This window comes from Aptenodytes patagonicus, chromosome 19, assembly GCF_965638725.1.
Source record: "Aptenodytes patagonicus chromosome 19, bAptPat1.pri.cur, whole genome shotgun sequence".
Taxonomy (NCBI): Eukaryota; Metazoa; Chordata; class Aves; order Sphenisciformes; family Spheniscidae; genus Aptenodytes; species Aptenodytes patagonicus.
Genome location: NC_134967.1, coordinates 5,093,132 through 5,108,734, shown reverse-complemented (window position 1 = coordinate 5,108,734; position 15,603 = coordinate 5,093,132). Strand labels below are relative to the sequence as shown.

Below are 15,603 nucleotides of genomic sequence, written 5' to 3'. Positions count from 1 at the left end.
AATCAGTATCAGCAGTACTGATAAGTAGTGTAACAGTAGTGATAGTACATGTGAGATGTGAACTCACCAAGTCCTAACCGACTCCTGCCTGGAGAAAGAGCGTGGGCAAGCACCCTCCAGCCATTACGACCCGTTGCTCTTTATTCCCCTCAATCCAGAGCTGCATCGCACTCCTACCTCCTTCACACAGCCCACGCGCCTCCACCCAACATTTTCGTTGTAGGCTTGTATTTTTTGTATCCAGTCAGACTTAAAACTTCCAACTCCACTTCCAACCACCACAAGTCCTTCCCATCTTTCCAGCCTGGTTTCCTTCCAGCTCTTGTTATTTAACAAGCTCTGCTCTTTGCAGACCTAGCTTTTCTTACTTCCCCTCCCCAGGCTCCACTCTCATAGTCCACAATAGGCAGCCAGCACCCTCCCCACACATACAGTTCTTTTCTGTCTTTATATACTTAAAACCTCTCCGTGAACTTCAAAGACTCCCAAGAGTTACTGGAAACCAGCACGCAGCTCGGCTCCCTGCCCTTCGTTCTGACATCAGCCCCTAGTCCATGTGTTGGAGCACACTGAGCATAGGAGCTCCAAGTGGCAAAGACGTGCTCAGGGATGGCAATATTTAGGATAGAGAATCTGAAGGACAACCCTTGATGTGCAAGCTAAGGCTTGTCATGCAGTCAGAGGGCAGAGTGCCGACACAAAGCACACATTGCAAGCCCCCCTTACAGAGCAGCCAAAATACTGCAAGGAGCCTTCAATCACTTCTAACATTGCAGAACAAACAAGCTTCCCCTCCGCTTGCTGTCTACAGCATCTGGACTCCTTTCCTGGCCTGCCCAGGTCAACCACTTAAATTTATGGCACAGTCATAAACCACAGAAAAGCAGATATCCCAGAAGGGAAGCGCTGTGCAACCCTAGTAACAGACACTGTCGCTCAGTCAGTTGTGACTATAGCCAAGGTCCAGCACCACTTCTTACACCAGGGCTCTTGGCTGCTTCCAGCCCTGTGAGACGGCCAACAGAGTTTGAATCCATTCTGAGAAAAGTTCATTCACAGGTTGGAATCACATGGCAACTTACAAAGCAATACTCAACTGTCAGCCTCTGTTTTTTTCCCCCCATAGTGACTTGAATTTTCTCTATTTGGGCAGGTCCTGGGACGGCACCAGCTCTCCCCAACATTAGTCCCACCCACCTTACAGCCTGGCCTCATCTGGAGAAAGTGCAATTTGTAATCTCATGATTACCTAACATTTGTAATCTCGCATAGCTGAGAGCCACAGCCCGTAAGGGCACCTGAGCCTAAGGGAAATAAGACCCACATACTCACTTCTCAGAGGTCTTTCCACAGTTCACAGCAATAGGCCAGTAAGAATGAACTATAACAACGCATACTGGTGAACAGGTTGCTCCAACTGATGAAAGATGTACATAGGAAGAGGAACATATCTACAAATAGGTAGAAAAGATTTGTCTTCCTGTACCTGCCTTAGTCTTTAAGGTAGACACAAAAGAAACCTGAAGGAAGATCTTGCAACAGTTTCTCCAAATTCTCCAAGGTGCTGAGACCCATCACAACATGCTTGAACATCATCTTGGTAAAGAAACAAAACTTTATTTTGTAAAAGTTGGATAAAATATTTAAAAAACAAGCAAGTGAGGAGCTGTAAATAAGGTAAAACACTATCTCCAAATAGCAAACAAAAAACCATCCCCTCCCCAGCTCTGATGTAACACTCCCAAAGCAAGAACAGACCGTAGCCTGTGCTTCGGCAGAAGACATCTGGAGTTCGGAGCACGTGCCAGGCACCATCTTGCTGCTGGTGAGGGCTGTCCTTGCTGGAGGCTGGGGTGGTACACCCAGATATCCCTGAGCACCAAGGGAGTCTGCAGAGTTCAGATTTCCTCAGGAGGCAATAACCGTGCTGCCACCACAAACCCTGATGAAGACCCCTAACCACCAAGGAGGAGGAATAAACCATAGAGGAACCATCCATCACCACCACCAAACAGGCACGTTTGCACACTATTGTCCACATTCAAGTGAAGAACAGGAGCCAGCCTGAAGCTCCCTGGAAGTCCTCACACACTAGGACTCAAAACCATGCCCAGGATAGTCCAGTTCAGCAGCTACTAAAGTTTTCCTGTCACCATGATATTTGTTCACCCCAGAACTCACAACACATTTGCCTTGTCAGACAGAAAAGCAAAACCCCAAACAGTTTTTAAGATTTATAGTGGAGGGTGAGGGGAAGGAGGGAAGAAAACCAGGAAGCTGGAGTACAGCCGAACAGTATCTTCCAGGGGATCCTGAGCAAAGTTCAAGACCAAAGCAGCTGGTATCTGAATGCCGAGGAGGAGCCGGACCTCTTCCGTTTGCTCAGCCACTCCAGCGGTGCTTTTCCCCAGGCTTTAGCTCCCTCTGTGGGACTCTGGGATGATCCCGCACCTGCTCAAAATGAAGCACAGTTAAAATCCAGGACTGCCCCACCTTCCTGCAGCCAGTGTGCACAGGTTTGCCCTGAGCCAGGACAACAGGCTTGCTGCAGCTCAAGCCGCAGGGACGTCACCTTGCAGCAGCTGAAAACAGACATGATGGACCCATTCCTAAAGTACAGCCAGGTACCCCAACCTCAGCCACCTTCAGAAACATCCGAGGTAAAATTCTCCAGTCCGTGCCTGACAGGGAAGAGTTCGGAGTCATCTTCACAGACAACCGAGGCTGCGGGGAGAACTGCACTCCAGCACCACCCCTGCACTTGCACTTCATGCCAGAGACTGAGGGGGACCTGCCAGGAGCAGCCAAGCATTTCTGCACACCACCTCCCCTATTATCCCATCTCTGTTTATATTTAGGCTGCAGTCAGCTTCAGTGTTAGGAACTACAGACACTTCTAAGAGGTTCTCTGTTGGCTGTTTTTCTTCCTCTGTCCTTGCCGACATGAAGATGGCCAGAGACTTTCCACCTCTATCAGCACAGGTGCTATTGCCAATAGCCGGCCTTTAGAAACCAGCACGCTTCCCTGAGCCCCTGGGAGCTGAGAATGTAATTCTGTCGAGCTGCACATTCCTCCAAAAGCATTTCTCAGAGCTCTGTTATGGAAAAAGGCAAACTGAGAACAAGGAATCTGTTTTGATTAGTTTTTTGAGGGTTTTTTTGGGGGGTGAGGGGTATTTTTTTGTGTTTGTGGTGTTCTGTTTTCTTTTCCCTTGAGCCAAGTTGGTGACAATTTTACTTCCTCTCTTCAGGGCTGGCTCCAAAAAACCGAACACAGCACAATTGTAAGTCTCATAAAATTTAAGATTTACTACCCTGCCTTTCTGCAAGAAGTTTTTAACATAGCTCCTCTTTCCAAGCCACATGGGATTAACATGAAGTTGAGCTACCAAGGTTGCTACTTAGCTTTCAGAAGTTTAAAAAAGCCTTTTGAAAGGAGGAAAAACATCTTGAAGTCATCTATGCCAGAGATAAGATGCTCGCATCTACCCTTCAAAGACTCTAGGGATGCTAAAGAGCTGAGCCCCTCTACAGCCCCATGAAATAGGCTCATGAGCTCTTGAGGACTCCACCTTCCCATGTTTACACAGCCTGTGTACCAGGGGGCTTAAATATATTAATATAATAATAAAGTTAATGCCAAGTCTTCAACTCAGGAAATAACGGGACTCGCCTCTGCCTATAGTCCCATGAGATCACTGCATCATTTCACTGTTCTGCATGCTGTTAAAATGACAAAAATTAAACTAACAAGAGCAGCTCTTGAACAGCTGGCTGCCTGGAGCAGCGGCAGCCTGACAGCTGCCCTCTCTCCCCAGGCAATTCATGAGGCTTCTGATCTTTTTGCAAAAACTTGTTATACGCATTAAAAAGAATTGTCAATTGATTAAAAAAAGTCCTTTTGTTTTTTGGGGCTTTGTGGTCTGGGAAGACAAGAAACAGATGTACGTGAGAGAGATCTACTCAGAGACCTACCGTACCCAATACACAGCTTTCTTTCCAGGATGCTCAACCCCTGCTGCGCCCCATGACCCAGACAGACTTGCTGCCTTTCAGACTCAGCCCCTTCTACCAAGTGTGACCTGCAGGGTAAGTACAACTGCAGAAGTACACAGGGTTTCATATTCTTTCTGAAGAGACCGCAGCTCCCAGCACATCGCAGTTTACATTCACCTAAGCAGTCAGGACAGCTGCTCTAGGTTTTTCCCTCCTTCAGCTGCACTCTATTACTGAAGAGAGCATTGCCAATATCTGCTTCACAGACAGAAGCCCACACAGTGCCCCAACCCCAAGTGCTCTTAAATGGATTAAGTCTGACACCCCTATGTGTTCTGCAACTATCACTCCTGAGGTCAAGCGCGAGGAAACAAGATGCTTAAACAACTAGACCAACGCAGGGGCATCAGTGTCCAATCTTGTACCTGAAATGATGGAGAGCTTCTGTCAAGTTTTTGCTCCTACAGATTTTCTACGTAAGCTTGGATGACTCACTTACCCTCTGTTTTCTTTTTATGATGATCGGCAGCAGGGATTGCATTGCCTTATGAGGAACACTTGGGGCACTAAATACATCTGAACTGTGCAGTACTGAAGAAATGTACGTGTGCATGGTATTTTACACCAAAAGGAGCCACTAATTCCTCCTCTTGTTTTCACTGGTGTCATGTCCTTGTGGGCCAGACAGCACTGCAGTCTATTTCCTCATTTTACAGGCTTGACGCTACCCCAGCTCACAGGGAAGGGCAGTGGATCTGTTCTATAAGTGGTTTCACCCCAAAGGAGCACGATGGGGAGCTGCTGTAGAGTCAGACAGGGAACGCCCACAGCAGCAGCAGAAGCCTACCTCTCTGTCATCTGCTTACTGATAGCTGTTCCCCACCCCTCACATCATGAAGCTGTGCACAGGCAGGGCAGGAGGAAAGACTCACACTAGATCTTTACCAAGAAAGAAGAAATCAACACTGAGATGTAGGCAGCCCAGGCTCAGGTGCTGGAAAGCAGGGGTTTCGTCCGCTCAGGGCCTGGCACATCCTTGTTCTTGTGGGGTTCTGGGCACTGCCAGTGGTTGTTTGATCTTTGCAAAGGCCAGTCCAACTCGTCGTAGTGGCAACAACAAATGGAGGAAAACAGCCGAGTCCGGACCACCCGCGTACAGAGGACAAACATAATACAGTTGGCACCTCCTTGGAATGTGTTACCAATTCCCTGCAAGGGCAAGAAAGGAATTAATCAGTGCCGTTCCTACAGGCACCCCCCCAGAGAAGAGCAAACATCGTGTCAGACCAGCTATAGTACTGCTGAACAGACAGTCAGCAACTTCCACCTAAATGAGAAAAACAGGTTCAGAAGAATCAACCTTGCACCCAAAAGCAGACTAGAAATGGCTGGTGTGGGTTGCTGTTTCTACAGCCTGGTCTAGGGGAGGAGCAGGCTGAGCCCTGCTGAAGGACAGACACCCAACACTTCTGGTGTGAGCCTGCTTTTCCCACAAGCAGCCGGCATTGCCCAACACTCCTATTGCAGTTATTCTCCGTAGCCACTAGATGCTGCTGAAATAGCTACTGCTGAGCATCCCAGACAGCGCTTGCCAGTAGGGAGCAGATGTTCTTGCAACACCCATGTTGTTTTACCGGTACGCGCTGCATCCTGCCACAAAAAAGTGATATTAAGAGCAACAAAGCCTTATCTCCCTCCCAGATCCTCCTTCTAATGCATTTCCTGGCAAATACTTACATGCAGGACAACCAGGACTGAATTTTGCACTGCAGGAGAGTTACAGAGGGTCAGAATGAATCGCACAGTGCTCCAGATGCGGAGGATGATAAAGATGACAGGGATGAGAATCAACTTCTTATCTGCTATGGAAGTCCGGGGCTGAAATGCAGGTGCTCTTGAGAGAATGGGGCGATACTCTGAGAGAGCTGCGTGCTTCCATGGAGGGTGGGAGGGAGACAAAAACGTGAACAAAAAGCCACACACGTTGGACATTTAGCTCCAGGGATTCTTTCCAGAGAAAACTCAATTTTTGCATCTTGCGGGAAGTTAACAGGGACACAGCTATGAGCACCAGCCTGCAGCCACATTCTGCCCTCGCTAACGCAAACATTCCTGCTGAAGCCAAGGAGCACAAATAAAGGATATCCAGCCCTTACCAGAGTCCCACTAAAGCTTTATATTAACATACATTGCTCCATAGTTGCCAAGAAACCAGGTCATAACAACGTAAAAAAAAAAAATGCAGAGCTCCACAAAACAGTTTTGCTGGGCCAGTGGCCTGGCCCCATCGCTGCTGGCCTTACCGCTTCGTAAATGCATGGCTAAGGGTTTGGCCTTGGGAAGGCCTCTTGAGATATCTATCTATCTATATATATATGGGGAGAAGTCTGGCTCGTCCTTCTCAAACTATTCAAACTTTTGGCCTTCACCACGGCCACAGCCAGCAAGTTCCACAAGGAATTTATGCCCTTGTGAACCAGTCCTTCAGTATGTTCGCGTAGAACCTGCTGCCTGATTTCTGACCATATACCGTCCGCAATGGGCTTCCATGGATTTGGACAAGCCAGCAAACCTCTCTATACCAGCACATGTAGAAAAAAAAAAAATCAGGGATCTGTGCCCTGGATCAGGGTGGTTGGAGGTGTAAGGCCCATGAGACCTTCCTATGATAGAAGCTACTGGATGCACTCAGATTCCTGGATGGGGGAGAGCAGGTCAACACGGCGCACAGAGCAGCTGCTGGGACACACGAAGCTGAATACCAGGATGTTAATGTGGGTGAAGAAATTAAATCTCAGGACAGCTGACCTGCAGAAAACTATTCCTCCTACCATCAGGGCTACAGAGCACACACGACTTTAATGCAGAGTATTCTCCTTGGCTCCAGTACTCCCAGCCCTGACACCTTACTCCCTCCAGAAGAGAGCTGTATGACAACACTGCACGGTGGCCCGAGTCAAACCCCGCTGAGGGCTTTCAGTGCAGCTTCCCATCCACTCCCGTGGAGTCTTTTTCATTTGGAAAGCCCCTAGTACACACCCTGCGTGTCCGTCCCCCCCCCAACAGCTACTTCCATAATTCCTCCTGCCTCTCAGACTGCGTAGGAGCCACTACTGCAAAACCTACTTCAGCCATTATTACTACAGCCCAAACTCAGCCCTGGTTGCCTATTGCTCTTCCCTGGAAGTGGGAGACCTCCCGCCAGTAGAGAGGCATAAGCAGCGGGCTACCAGGCTTGGCAAAATCCCTAGTGACGCGAAGAGAGATTCTCTAGTCCAGACGGCCCTGTGTATTGCTGCTCCAGCCCTCAGACCCCCCCATTATGAGAAGAGAGAGTGACAACTGCCTGCTCCTGTAAGAGGGTCAGGGCTGGGAGTGGGAAAGGGAGAGCAGAGTGCCCAAGAATCCCTGGCAGAGCAAGAGGGTAAGAGCCTGGCCAGGTGGGGGGTCGGGTTTCCAGGCAGTCACCCTGCTATCTTTGACAGCTGCTGGAACACAGAGTCCTGTCTGATTCGTGTCAGGTGATGGTGACAGGCACTAGCAAACCCTTCCCAACTCCCCTTTCCCAGGACCCTTAGGACTGCTTAAGACTACGTTGCTCTTCCAACTCGTCTGTGGGATCCTGCCCTACCGAGATTTGTGTTTATCCCCAACTACCGCTGCCATAGCTTCACCACAGCAAGCAGGTTTGCAGTGGCAGCATTTTCCAGGAGGAATCTATCCAGTTTTTCTTTCCCCCTAATACAACTTAGAGAGAAAAGGAATCTCTGGATGTAGTTCCTTCTGCCATTCTCAATCTAGATTTATCTATTATGCAAATGTTGTCCTAGATGCCTGGATTCTTTGTGCTTACAAGGAACAGCAGCAAATAAGACTCTGAATTCTGAAACCCTCAGACAGGGTGTCTTCCTGGATTGTGTATGCATATGGTGCTTAATGCTATAGTGCCCAGACTCCCAAATGGGGCTTTATGCTGCTAGTACAAAACAGGTACTCATAAATGCAGACCATCATTAGAGATCCTAAAATGGCTGATGTTAAGTCCAGACGCCAAACTCAGGCTTGATACAAGTGGAACTGTGGAAGACTGATTAGAGCTGAGTTTTGTCCTTCACATCCTGTTTCAATTCTTACTGTAGGATTCACATTTCACTCATGTACATCCCATAACCCCTTAAGTTTTCAAAAGGCTTTTACGTTCTTCTTGTGCTAAGTCATTGTGTAATGATGCTGCAGGCTGCTCAGTCAGGTATACTGCTTCCCCCAGTGGTGGATGCATTTCAGCAGTATATGAAGCAATTCCTGCCTGTGTAGCTGCTGAATATGCAGCAAAACCTTCAGAACATGGGAGGATATAATCACACAGCAAGTCTGTAACCTAAGCTGAAAGCAGCAAAATACTCACCGCTCTATTAATGTGCTTCTTGATGAGGACGTAGAGCACCGGCAAAGTCACATAGGCCAGTATCTCCCAAACTTTCCCCGTTAACAACATCCACAAGACCCGATCCTCTGCATCCAAGTTGACCCAACACCAGCCCACAGAAACATTGGAGGCGTCATAGCCAATCTTCTTCAGAGCAACAGCAGCCACCGTAATGCCAAGGGGGACTCCCCAGCTAAGGAAAGAACATGAAGAGCAAGGTTAAGCCAAGAGCATGCTCAGTTTAGTCCCTCCACACCCCAGGGAAAACGGGTGACAGACCAGGGGATTCTTCATCAGACAGGATGCCAACACCTATTCCAGAACGTCGACACTCCTGCATCAGGCCTAAGGGGAGCGACTGACAAACAGGTATTTGACAGCCTATGAATGTGGGCTGCAAATCCACTTCCTAGGGACCCACTCGAGGAACTTGGATCCCCAGTCCTGAAGGAGAGATGCATAATGATGTGCTACACTCTGAACTGGAACCTGGCCCGCACAGCAAGCGGTCAGGGTCCAGCGAGGTGAACAGAAGACATCCCACCTACTCCCCTTCTCCCATTCTCTCCTGGATACAGGTGAGGTCGAGGATTTGTCAAGGCCAGAGCATTGTACAGTGCGACTATCCTGTAGGACCCAGCCATTCGAGAGCAAGCTGGCTGATACGCAGCTTTCAGAACACAAGCAACCAAATCCCACATTCCAATTCCTAAGTGACACTTGGCACAAAGGACCAGCACACAAAGAAATCCACAATTTTATTCCATCAGTGGGGCTTTTTTGTTTGTTTTGTTTTTAAATGGAGGTGTAGTCAATATTTTGGGAGCAAAAGGATAATTGCTGAAGGACAAAGTGCAAGTTTCTTCCCAAGGAAAAGCACTGGCAGTAACAGCAAAAAGCTAAGAAAGCAAAGAGGAGTCATATTCAGATAATTTGGAGCTGTGTTTTGACTTTGGCTTCTCTCTTGACAGCAGAGGCAAATATAGGGAAGCATTTAGAAGAAAAATAACTGTGGTGACACACATGAATGAAGTCACTCAGCAGCTTGGGCTGCCCACAAAAAAGCCATGAGCAAGAACTGGAAAATTCCATGAGCCCAAATGTAAAAATACTCAGCCCCTTCCTGGGTGCTGTTAATACCCAGGACTTTACAGGCCTGCCTTAGCCTGTGATGTACAACTCGCAAATTACTCCACAACTGAAATCCTGCCTTGCATTCAACTTGATGCGTCACCTGCCCTTCCCATATTCATCCTCAGAGGAAGGTTCTGTGGAGCCTTAAGAGGGACAAGGGACACTTCCTCAACAGATGACACACATGCTTCAGAGAGCACTCAGACTGAGCTTCCAGCATAACCCTCCTGGTCTCTCCAGACGCAAAGAAAACAAAGCCATTACTGTATTGCTCATTACCTGCCTGGTTCACGCTCATCTTTCACAGACAGCCTGGAGCAGCTGCAGAGAACACGAAAAGGATCTTCCTCCTAAAATCTGTTTCACATGCATCAGACTACGTAGGCAACCAGCAGTTGCCTAGACCAGATTAGCTGAAATTCCACAGCCCAACTGGAAAATCAGAGATAATCCCATGATATTAGATCTCAAAAATACCCCATTTCCTACTCTTAAGTAATGTCTGGGTTCACTTACTCACAACGCAAAAGTAAATATAATGCTGTAAAAAAATTCACAGTCAACCTTTTGGCATGTCTAGAACATTTTGTTTCACTGTTCAGCTCAGAACAGCCAGTGCTAATCCAAGCCAGGGCTGTTACTTAAGGACAGTTCTGCTGCAGGAAGCCCTCCCCGTGCTATTATCAGAGCAGGCTTTCTAAAAACATTCCAAACATCGCCACCACCATGAAAGTTTCTACAGAACTCAAGACTCATTTTGGCAAAAACAGTGATTTGCCTGAAAACAAGGATTACAGATGCAAAGACATTCACATTTCAGTACACTTGGAAGAGCAGACCACTAAGATAAAGAATTCAAAAGAACTGGCACTTCCTTAAAGAAACCATACTGAGGCACACAAGCACAAATGAGTCCAGCACCAAGAAAAAGGAAGCGTATTAAAAACCTAATTTGCCTAAATAATGATCTCCACAGTGACCTGAAACTGAAAGAGAATTACATGAGAATATAAAACCAGGTCAAATTACTAGGCATGGATATAAAAGAGAACAGCATAAGTATGTACAGACACAGTGAGAGAGGCCACAGTAGGAAATAACAGACCACTAAGCAAGGGACTTTAAAAAATCTTCAAGTATCTAACTAGGAAAAGGAAGAACGTGGAAGAAAACTGTCACACATCAGGCAGTAAATTTTTACTGAAATAGTGTATTGGGATCAGACGGCTATTACAACTAACACCAGGGACAAAGGATTACAAACTCCAAGTGAAGTTAGAAAGAATCTAGAAAGTCAACAGACATTTCAGTGAACTTCTTCAGCTCTGTTTTAGAAAACCGGAAAGGAGAACTGAGACTAGCGATTTGATTGTTCTTAAGAACCCCTAAATGACAGAATCCCAAGAACTGGAAAATATCAATGCTTTATACCCATCTAGAAGAATGGAGGAACAGAAGAATCGCAATATTATACACCCAAGGCATATGTAAAGACTGGAATAAAAAGGATCCAAGATAACAAAAAGAGGCAGAAATTTTACTCTGAGCCCCAAAGACAGTGCAATTATGTAGGATGGGCCTCTCAAAAGCACACTTGGATCTAAACGCAATCAGTGTGGGAGAGAAGGGAAAGAAGGCTACTCCTTGCACCTCTGTAAGAAGGCTGGCAATCCCAGCTCTAAGGCAGATACAACAGTACTTACTTCCCTAATATAGCCCCCAGCAACCTATTAATAAAAATACATACAACCCAGCATATCTTTCCACATTAACACCAATGCTGCATTTAATCAAGGTAGGACAAGGACCCTCAAACTATAGCAGCATACTGCTGTGTTGGTTTTCTTGTCCTCAGTATGCCTGGGTCAGATTGCTTAATACCACATTTTGATTTACGCTGCACAGCTGCTTTTTTTTTTTTTCTTCCCCCCAGAGGCTCCTACAAGCAGGGAAGACTTGCAGTCACCTGCCTGCACAGGTCAGACGACAAGCCATCCTACCAGCAAGCCTGCAGGCGATCCCTTCTGGGGACAGGAATTTTTACTCTGTAAGAAAGGAAAATCAGTCTTCTGGATGTACCAGCCAATTTCAGGAAAGAGCTTTGAGCGTGCATTGTAAACAGAACTCCAGACCAAATCTGCTCCAATTTCATTTTTGCCCCCTTTTTTTTTTTTTTTACCCACTCAAACATTAAACTGAGTTTGCAGTACCAAAGTACCAACTTTCTGGTACCAAGCGCAGACTCCTCCCAGTGAAGCATGCAAGAATTTAAAAGCTAAGGCACCAGCAGTCGGGTAGCTTGCACGTTCGTTGGCCTGATCTACAAGCTTTTATAAACTAAATGATAAAGCCACCGCAAATTTCAAGAGATCCCTGCACCTCACAGGCAACACTTAGGGACTGAAGTCCAGTTCTGAAGTTTAGCACTGGCACCGTCAGTCGTGCATGAGGCAGCCCGTTGAGGCCTCAGATGTACAGGACAGCAGCACATGAAAGGACCCCCAGGTACTCCATGGACGTGCATGCGTATATACATATATATGCATGGTTATAAACATATGTATAAGCACACACACACATAATTTTATATATAAAAAAGCATATACATGCTTATAACCATCTGCATAGCCTGATCACGATATGCAAATACTTCAAAGGTTGACAGCAATTGCTATCAAAAGCAAGGCAGGGAACAAACCCAAGGTGGGTTCTGGTCCACTCCTCACCCCGAGTTTGGATCAACCACTCTCACAGCAAAGACGACATGACCCCACTAAATGATACTTGATGTTTAGAAATCCAGAACAAGTGAGGTAGCCTGGAAATTTACACTCTGGATGCCAGAACTTACACCTTACAACTACATAAATATTTTCAAAGCTAACTGTAAGCTTGTTTTCAAAGCTCGTCTGAGCTCAACACAAGTTTAAAACCAAAACAGAGCCTGCAGTTCCCTAGTCTAGCAGTAGACTAGGTGGATCTGTTACCACATGAATCAATAAGGAACAAACCTGTTTGACAGGTTTCATCCAGCGCGACATCCTAACTTCCCTAAAAAGAAAATTTCAGTTACTGACTTCCAACATACATTTAGGTCAGCTCTACTCAGCTAAAGAACAGTCTCTGGTTATACTCAACATTAAAAGAGTATTCATCTTTACGAACACTTGCCCCTTATGACTAACTGCTTGTGAAGAATAGGAAACATCATGACAAAACTCCATCCTGCCTTGAATCCCTTCCAGAAGTGTCTCTCAGGATGACTCTTCGCACAACAGTCGCTACATGACTGCGTTAGCAACCTCTGAAGCGAGGAGGGGAAACAAAAAATCCCAGGTTCTTGCCGAGACAAAAATACTGGAAACTTATCTTTAAATCCTTAAAACATCATCTGCCCTTTGCCACCTTTCCTTTTGCCCTAGACAGGTCTCCCTCACCTACCTTCTGCAATTAGTGTACGGACTAGTATCTTTTCGTATCAGTTGCAGCAGTTCCTACCTGCGTGGTACCAGAAGACTTTTAGGCTAACAGCACCGCAGCCAGTAGGACTTTGAAGCACGGAAAAGCGCGAGGGGGGACCCATCTCCAAGCATTATGTCCAGAATTTGGTTCTATGATTGAGTTCTCAGGTAATGATAAAAGTGCAGGGAAGGAAAGAAGGAAGATGTGTCACAAGGGGACGGGCAGAGAACAGGTCCTCGCTTGTTTTCTCTGGCTTTTCATACAGATCATAAAGCAGGAAGCAGCTTTAAACACTGGCTCTGCACAGAACGGGAGTCATTTACGAAGCAGAACCTGTCAATAGGTGTTCGATGAAAGCTATCTATATTGCCCTTTAAACAGAGCAAGTGGAGCTGATCAATACCAAGAACAGAAGATGGCATTTTATTTTTACTGCAAAGACCTGAAAATAAACCTAGCAAATTCCCCAGAGGAAGTTCAGTTTGAGCACTCCCTTCCTCTGTCGCAGGGTTAGAGCAATCTTTCAGGATTTTTACAGTTTTAAAAGAGTGCACAGATTACGGCCAACGTTTTTTCAGCGACTCTGCCTGTTTCTGTCCGCACTTCATAGCCGATGAGGCTGAGAAGCATTAAACCAGATGGAGAAGTTAAAGAACAAAGGCCACACAACAAGTGATTAGCAGACAGGAAAATTACAAATAGGCCAGATTTACATCAACTCTTTGATGTAGCCTGACGCAGACAGCATGCCCATAAAGAAGTCAGACTCCTTTTTTCTGTTCCTTAAGCAACATGTGGCTCTGCACTGGCACTCCATCCCCTCCGTAGTGCAACTCTCTAGTCACGTGAAATGAAATAACCTAACAAACGTGAAATGAAATAACCTAACAAACTCCCCTGTCTCACTGCATCTTATTTCAACTTCACCAACAATAGCCCGGTGTACCCAGATGGAAGCGCAGTCACCTCAGGCTTCCTCACACGCAGACCTTGCTGTCAAGCAAGAATTAGAACAGGTAGGGCAGGAATTGAAGTTCCTCCCTGATTCACACTTGGCCTTAATGTCTTCCTCTGGCCCACCTTTACCTGGACTGAACTCTAATTCAACCATCTTCCAAATGATGCTGTTTGAAAATAAAAGGTGACAAATATTAGACTAAGAAACCAAAGAAAATTCAGTACTTGCTCTGATGGCTTTTTTTTCTTTTAAGAACTAGATCATTCCTTTTATAATTTATTGCAAAAGCTTGGCAGCACGAGGACTAAAGGATCACTGTTTTGCTCAGCATGGAGGTAGCACGTGATTCCACAAGCTCAAATTGCATAATGAAAGCTTTTACTAACACGATGTGGAGAATCAGCTAACTAAATAGCAAAAACTAAGACATAAAGCTACACTGTGGTCTGTTTTGCCTTGCTTTCAAACATGCCAAAACAACCTTCAGAGTGCTTTTCTAGCAGCCTCCCCACTTGTAGACTACATTCTCCTACGAGTATTGAATTACAGCAGCCCGCCTGGGGAAAGGGGAAGGATCTACAGACCAGGCTGACACCGGGAAGTCAGGGACCCGTGGAAACGGATCCTGAACACAGGAGTTTCGGCAGCAGCAGACAGGTATTGCAAACACAAGTATCATGACGCTATTTCTAGGACATCAGAGCAGGTTGTGGAGGGAAAGCAGAAGTCAGGATTTTCAGAGTCATTATCTCTTGCCAGCGGTTTTTCTAGGTGACCTTAAGCAAATAATTTTTAACATCTCCATTTCTTCACTTGGGAGGGGGGAAATAAGCAGGGCTGTTTAGTTAAAAGACAGCAAAATCCCTGTTTAAAAGGAACTTCAGAAGGGCACACTATCCTTAAGAAAAGAGTAGGTGACTCGAGCAACCATCCAAGCGCTTCATCACAGAGCAGAGCATGCCGCACGCAGCAGCGGTGGCTCCTGGCCACAGGCTGGGTGCCTGCGGGGTCCACCCCCCGTGCTCTCACGGGAAGAGGGGACAGCACCCACCTCACGACATGGAAGCAGCAGAGCAAGCCTGTGCCTGTGGGCGAGCCCCTCACAATGGTGATATAGAGGTAAAGGGCAATGGCCATGGTCCAGAAGAAGGAGCTGGTGTTGGAGAAGGTGGACAGGGCACCCTGCAGCACGCAGTCCCACGAGGTCCTGTCGAAGTCCTGTAGCACCCCGTAGAAGTAAGAGAGGGCTGAGAGGAGGTCCGCCAGCGACAGGTAGAGCAGGAGCTGGCGGGGACGGGTCCGCAGCTCCGGCCACAGGGCATGGGTGCAAACCAGGAGGCTGGAACCCAAGAAGGAAAGCACACAGGAGACCAGCACGACGACCCGCTCCGAGGCGTACACCTCTGTGGGGGGCAAAGGCCCGGGCATGCCGGAGACGGAGGCACGGCACAAGGAGACGGCACCAGTCCCAGGAACAGCCGGGCAGCAAAGCAGCGGAGGGAGGGAGAGGAAGCCGGGAGGGGAGCCAAACACCCAGTTGCGCTCTGGGACGGAGCGGGACGGGAGGGCTCTGCCGGAGAGCTGGCGGGAGGGCGGCGAGGAAGGAAAAGGAAGGGGTGAGAAACGC

General features: G+C 47.1%; 1 protein-coding gene across 3 annotated transcripts; it reads right to left on the bottom strand.

Annotated features, from left to right (window-relative positions):
• Positions 1-1,597: 1,597 nt before the first annotated feature.
• GPR157 (G protein-coupled receptor 157) lies at positions 1,598-15,603 on the bottom strand. 3 transcript variants are annotated; one of them, XR_012996816.1, is made up of 5 exons: positions 15,028-15,500; positions 8,402-8,615; positions 5,734-5,928; positions 4,929-5,205; positions 1,598-2,451 (listed from the first exon to the last, which is right to left on the bottom strand). XR_012996816.1 is itself a non-coding variant. In XM_076355952.1 (5 exons), exons 1-4 carry the CDS (start codon positions 15,402-15,404, stop codon positions 4,984-4,986), a joined length of 1,008 nt encoding a protein of 335 aa, XP_076212067.1. In that variant the 5' UTR covers positions 15,405-15,603; the 3' UTR covers positions 1,598-2,451; positions 4,942-4,983. The 3 variants fall into 3 exon arrangements, 2 of the variants coding, with proteins under 2 accessions (XP_076212067.1, XP_076212066.1); XM_076355952.1 differs by having other exon boundaries at positions 4,942-5,205; positions 15,028-15,603; XM_076355951.1 differs by lacking the exon at positions 5,734-5,928 and having other exon boundaries at positions 4,942-5,205.

What these genes read in the sequence shown, in the direction of transcription:
- GPR157 (XM_076355952.1), bottom strand. Translation starts at nt 15,404, where the DNA reads ATGCCCGGGCCTTTGCCCCCCACAGAGGTGTACGCCTCGGAGCGGGTC. An exon ending in AGAAGCACATTAATAGAGCG is followed by an intron (nt 5,929 to 8,401) that starts GTGAGTATTTTG and finishes CCTCCATGGAAG; the next exon opens with CACGCAGCTCTCTCAGAGTA. An exon ending in CAGTCCTGGTTGTCCTGCAT is followed by an intron (nt 5,206 to 5,733) that starts GTAAGTATTTGC and finishes TTGCCCTTGCAG; the next exon opens with GGAATTGGTAACACATTCCA.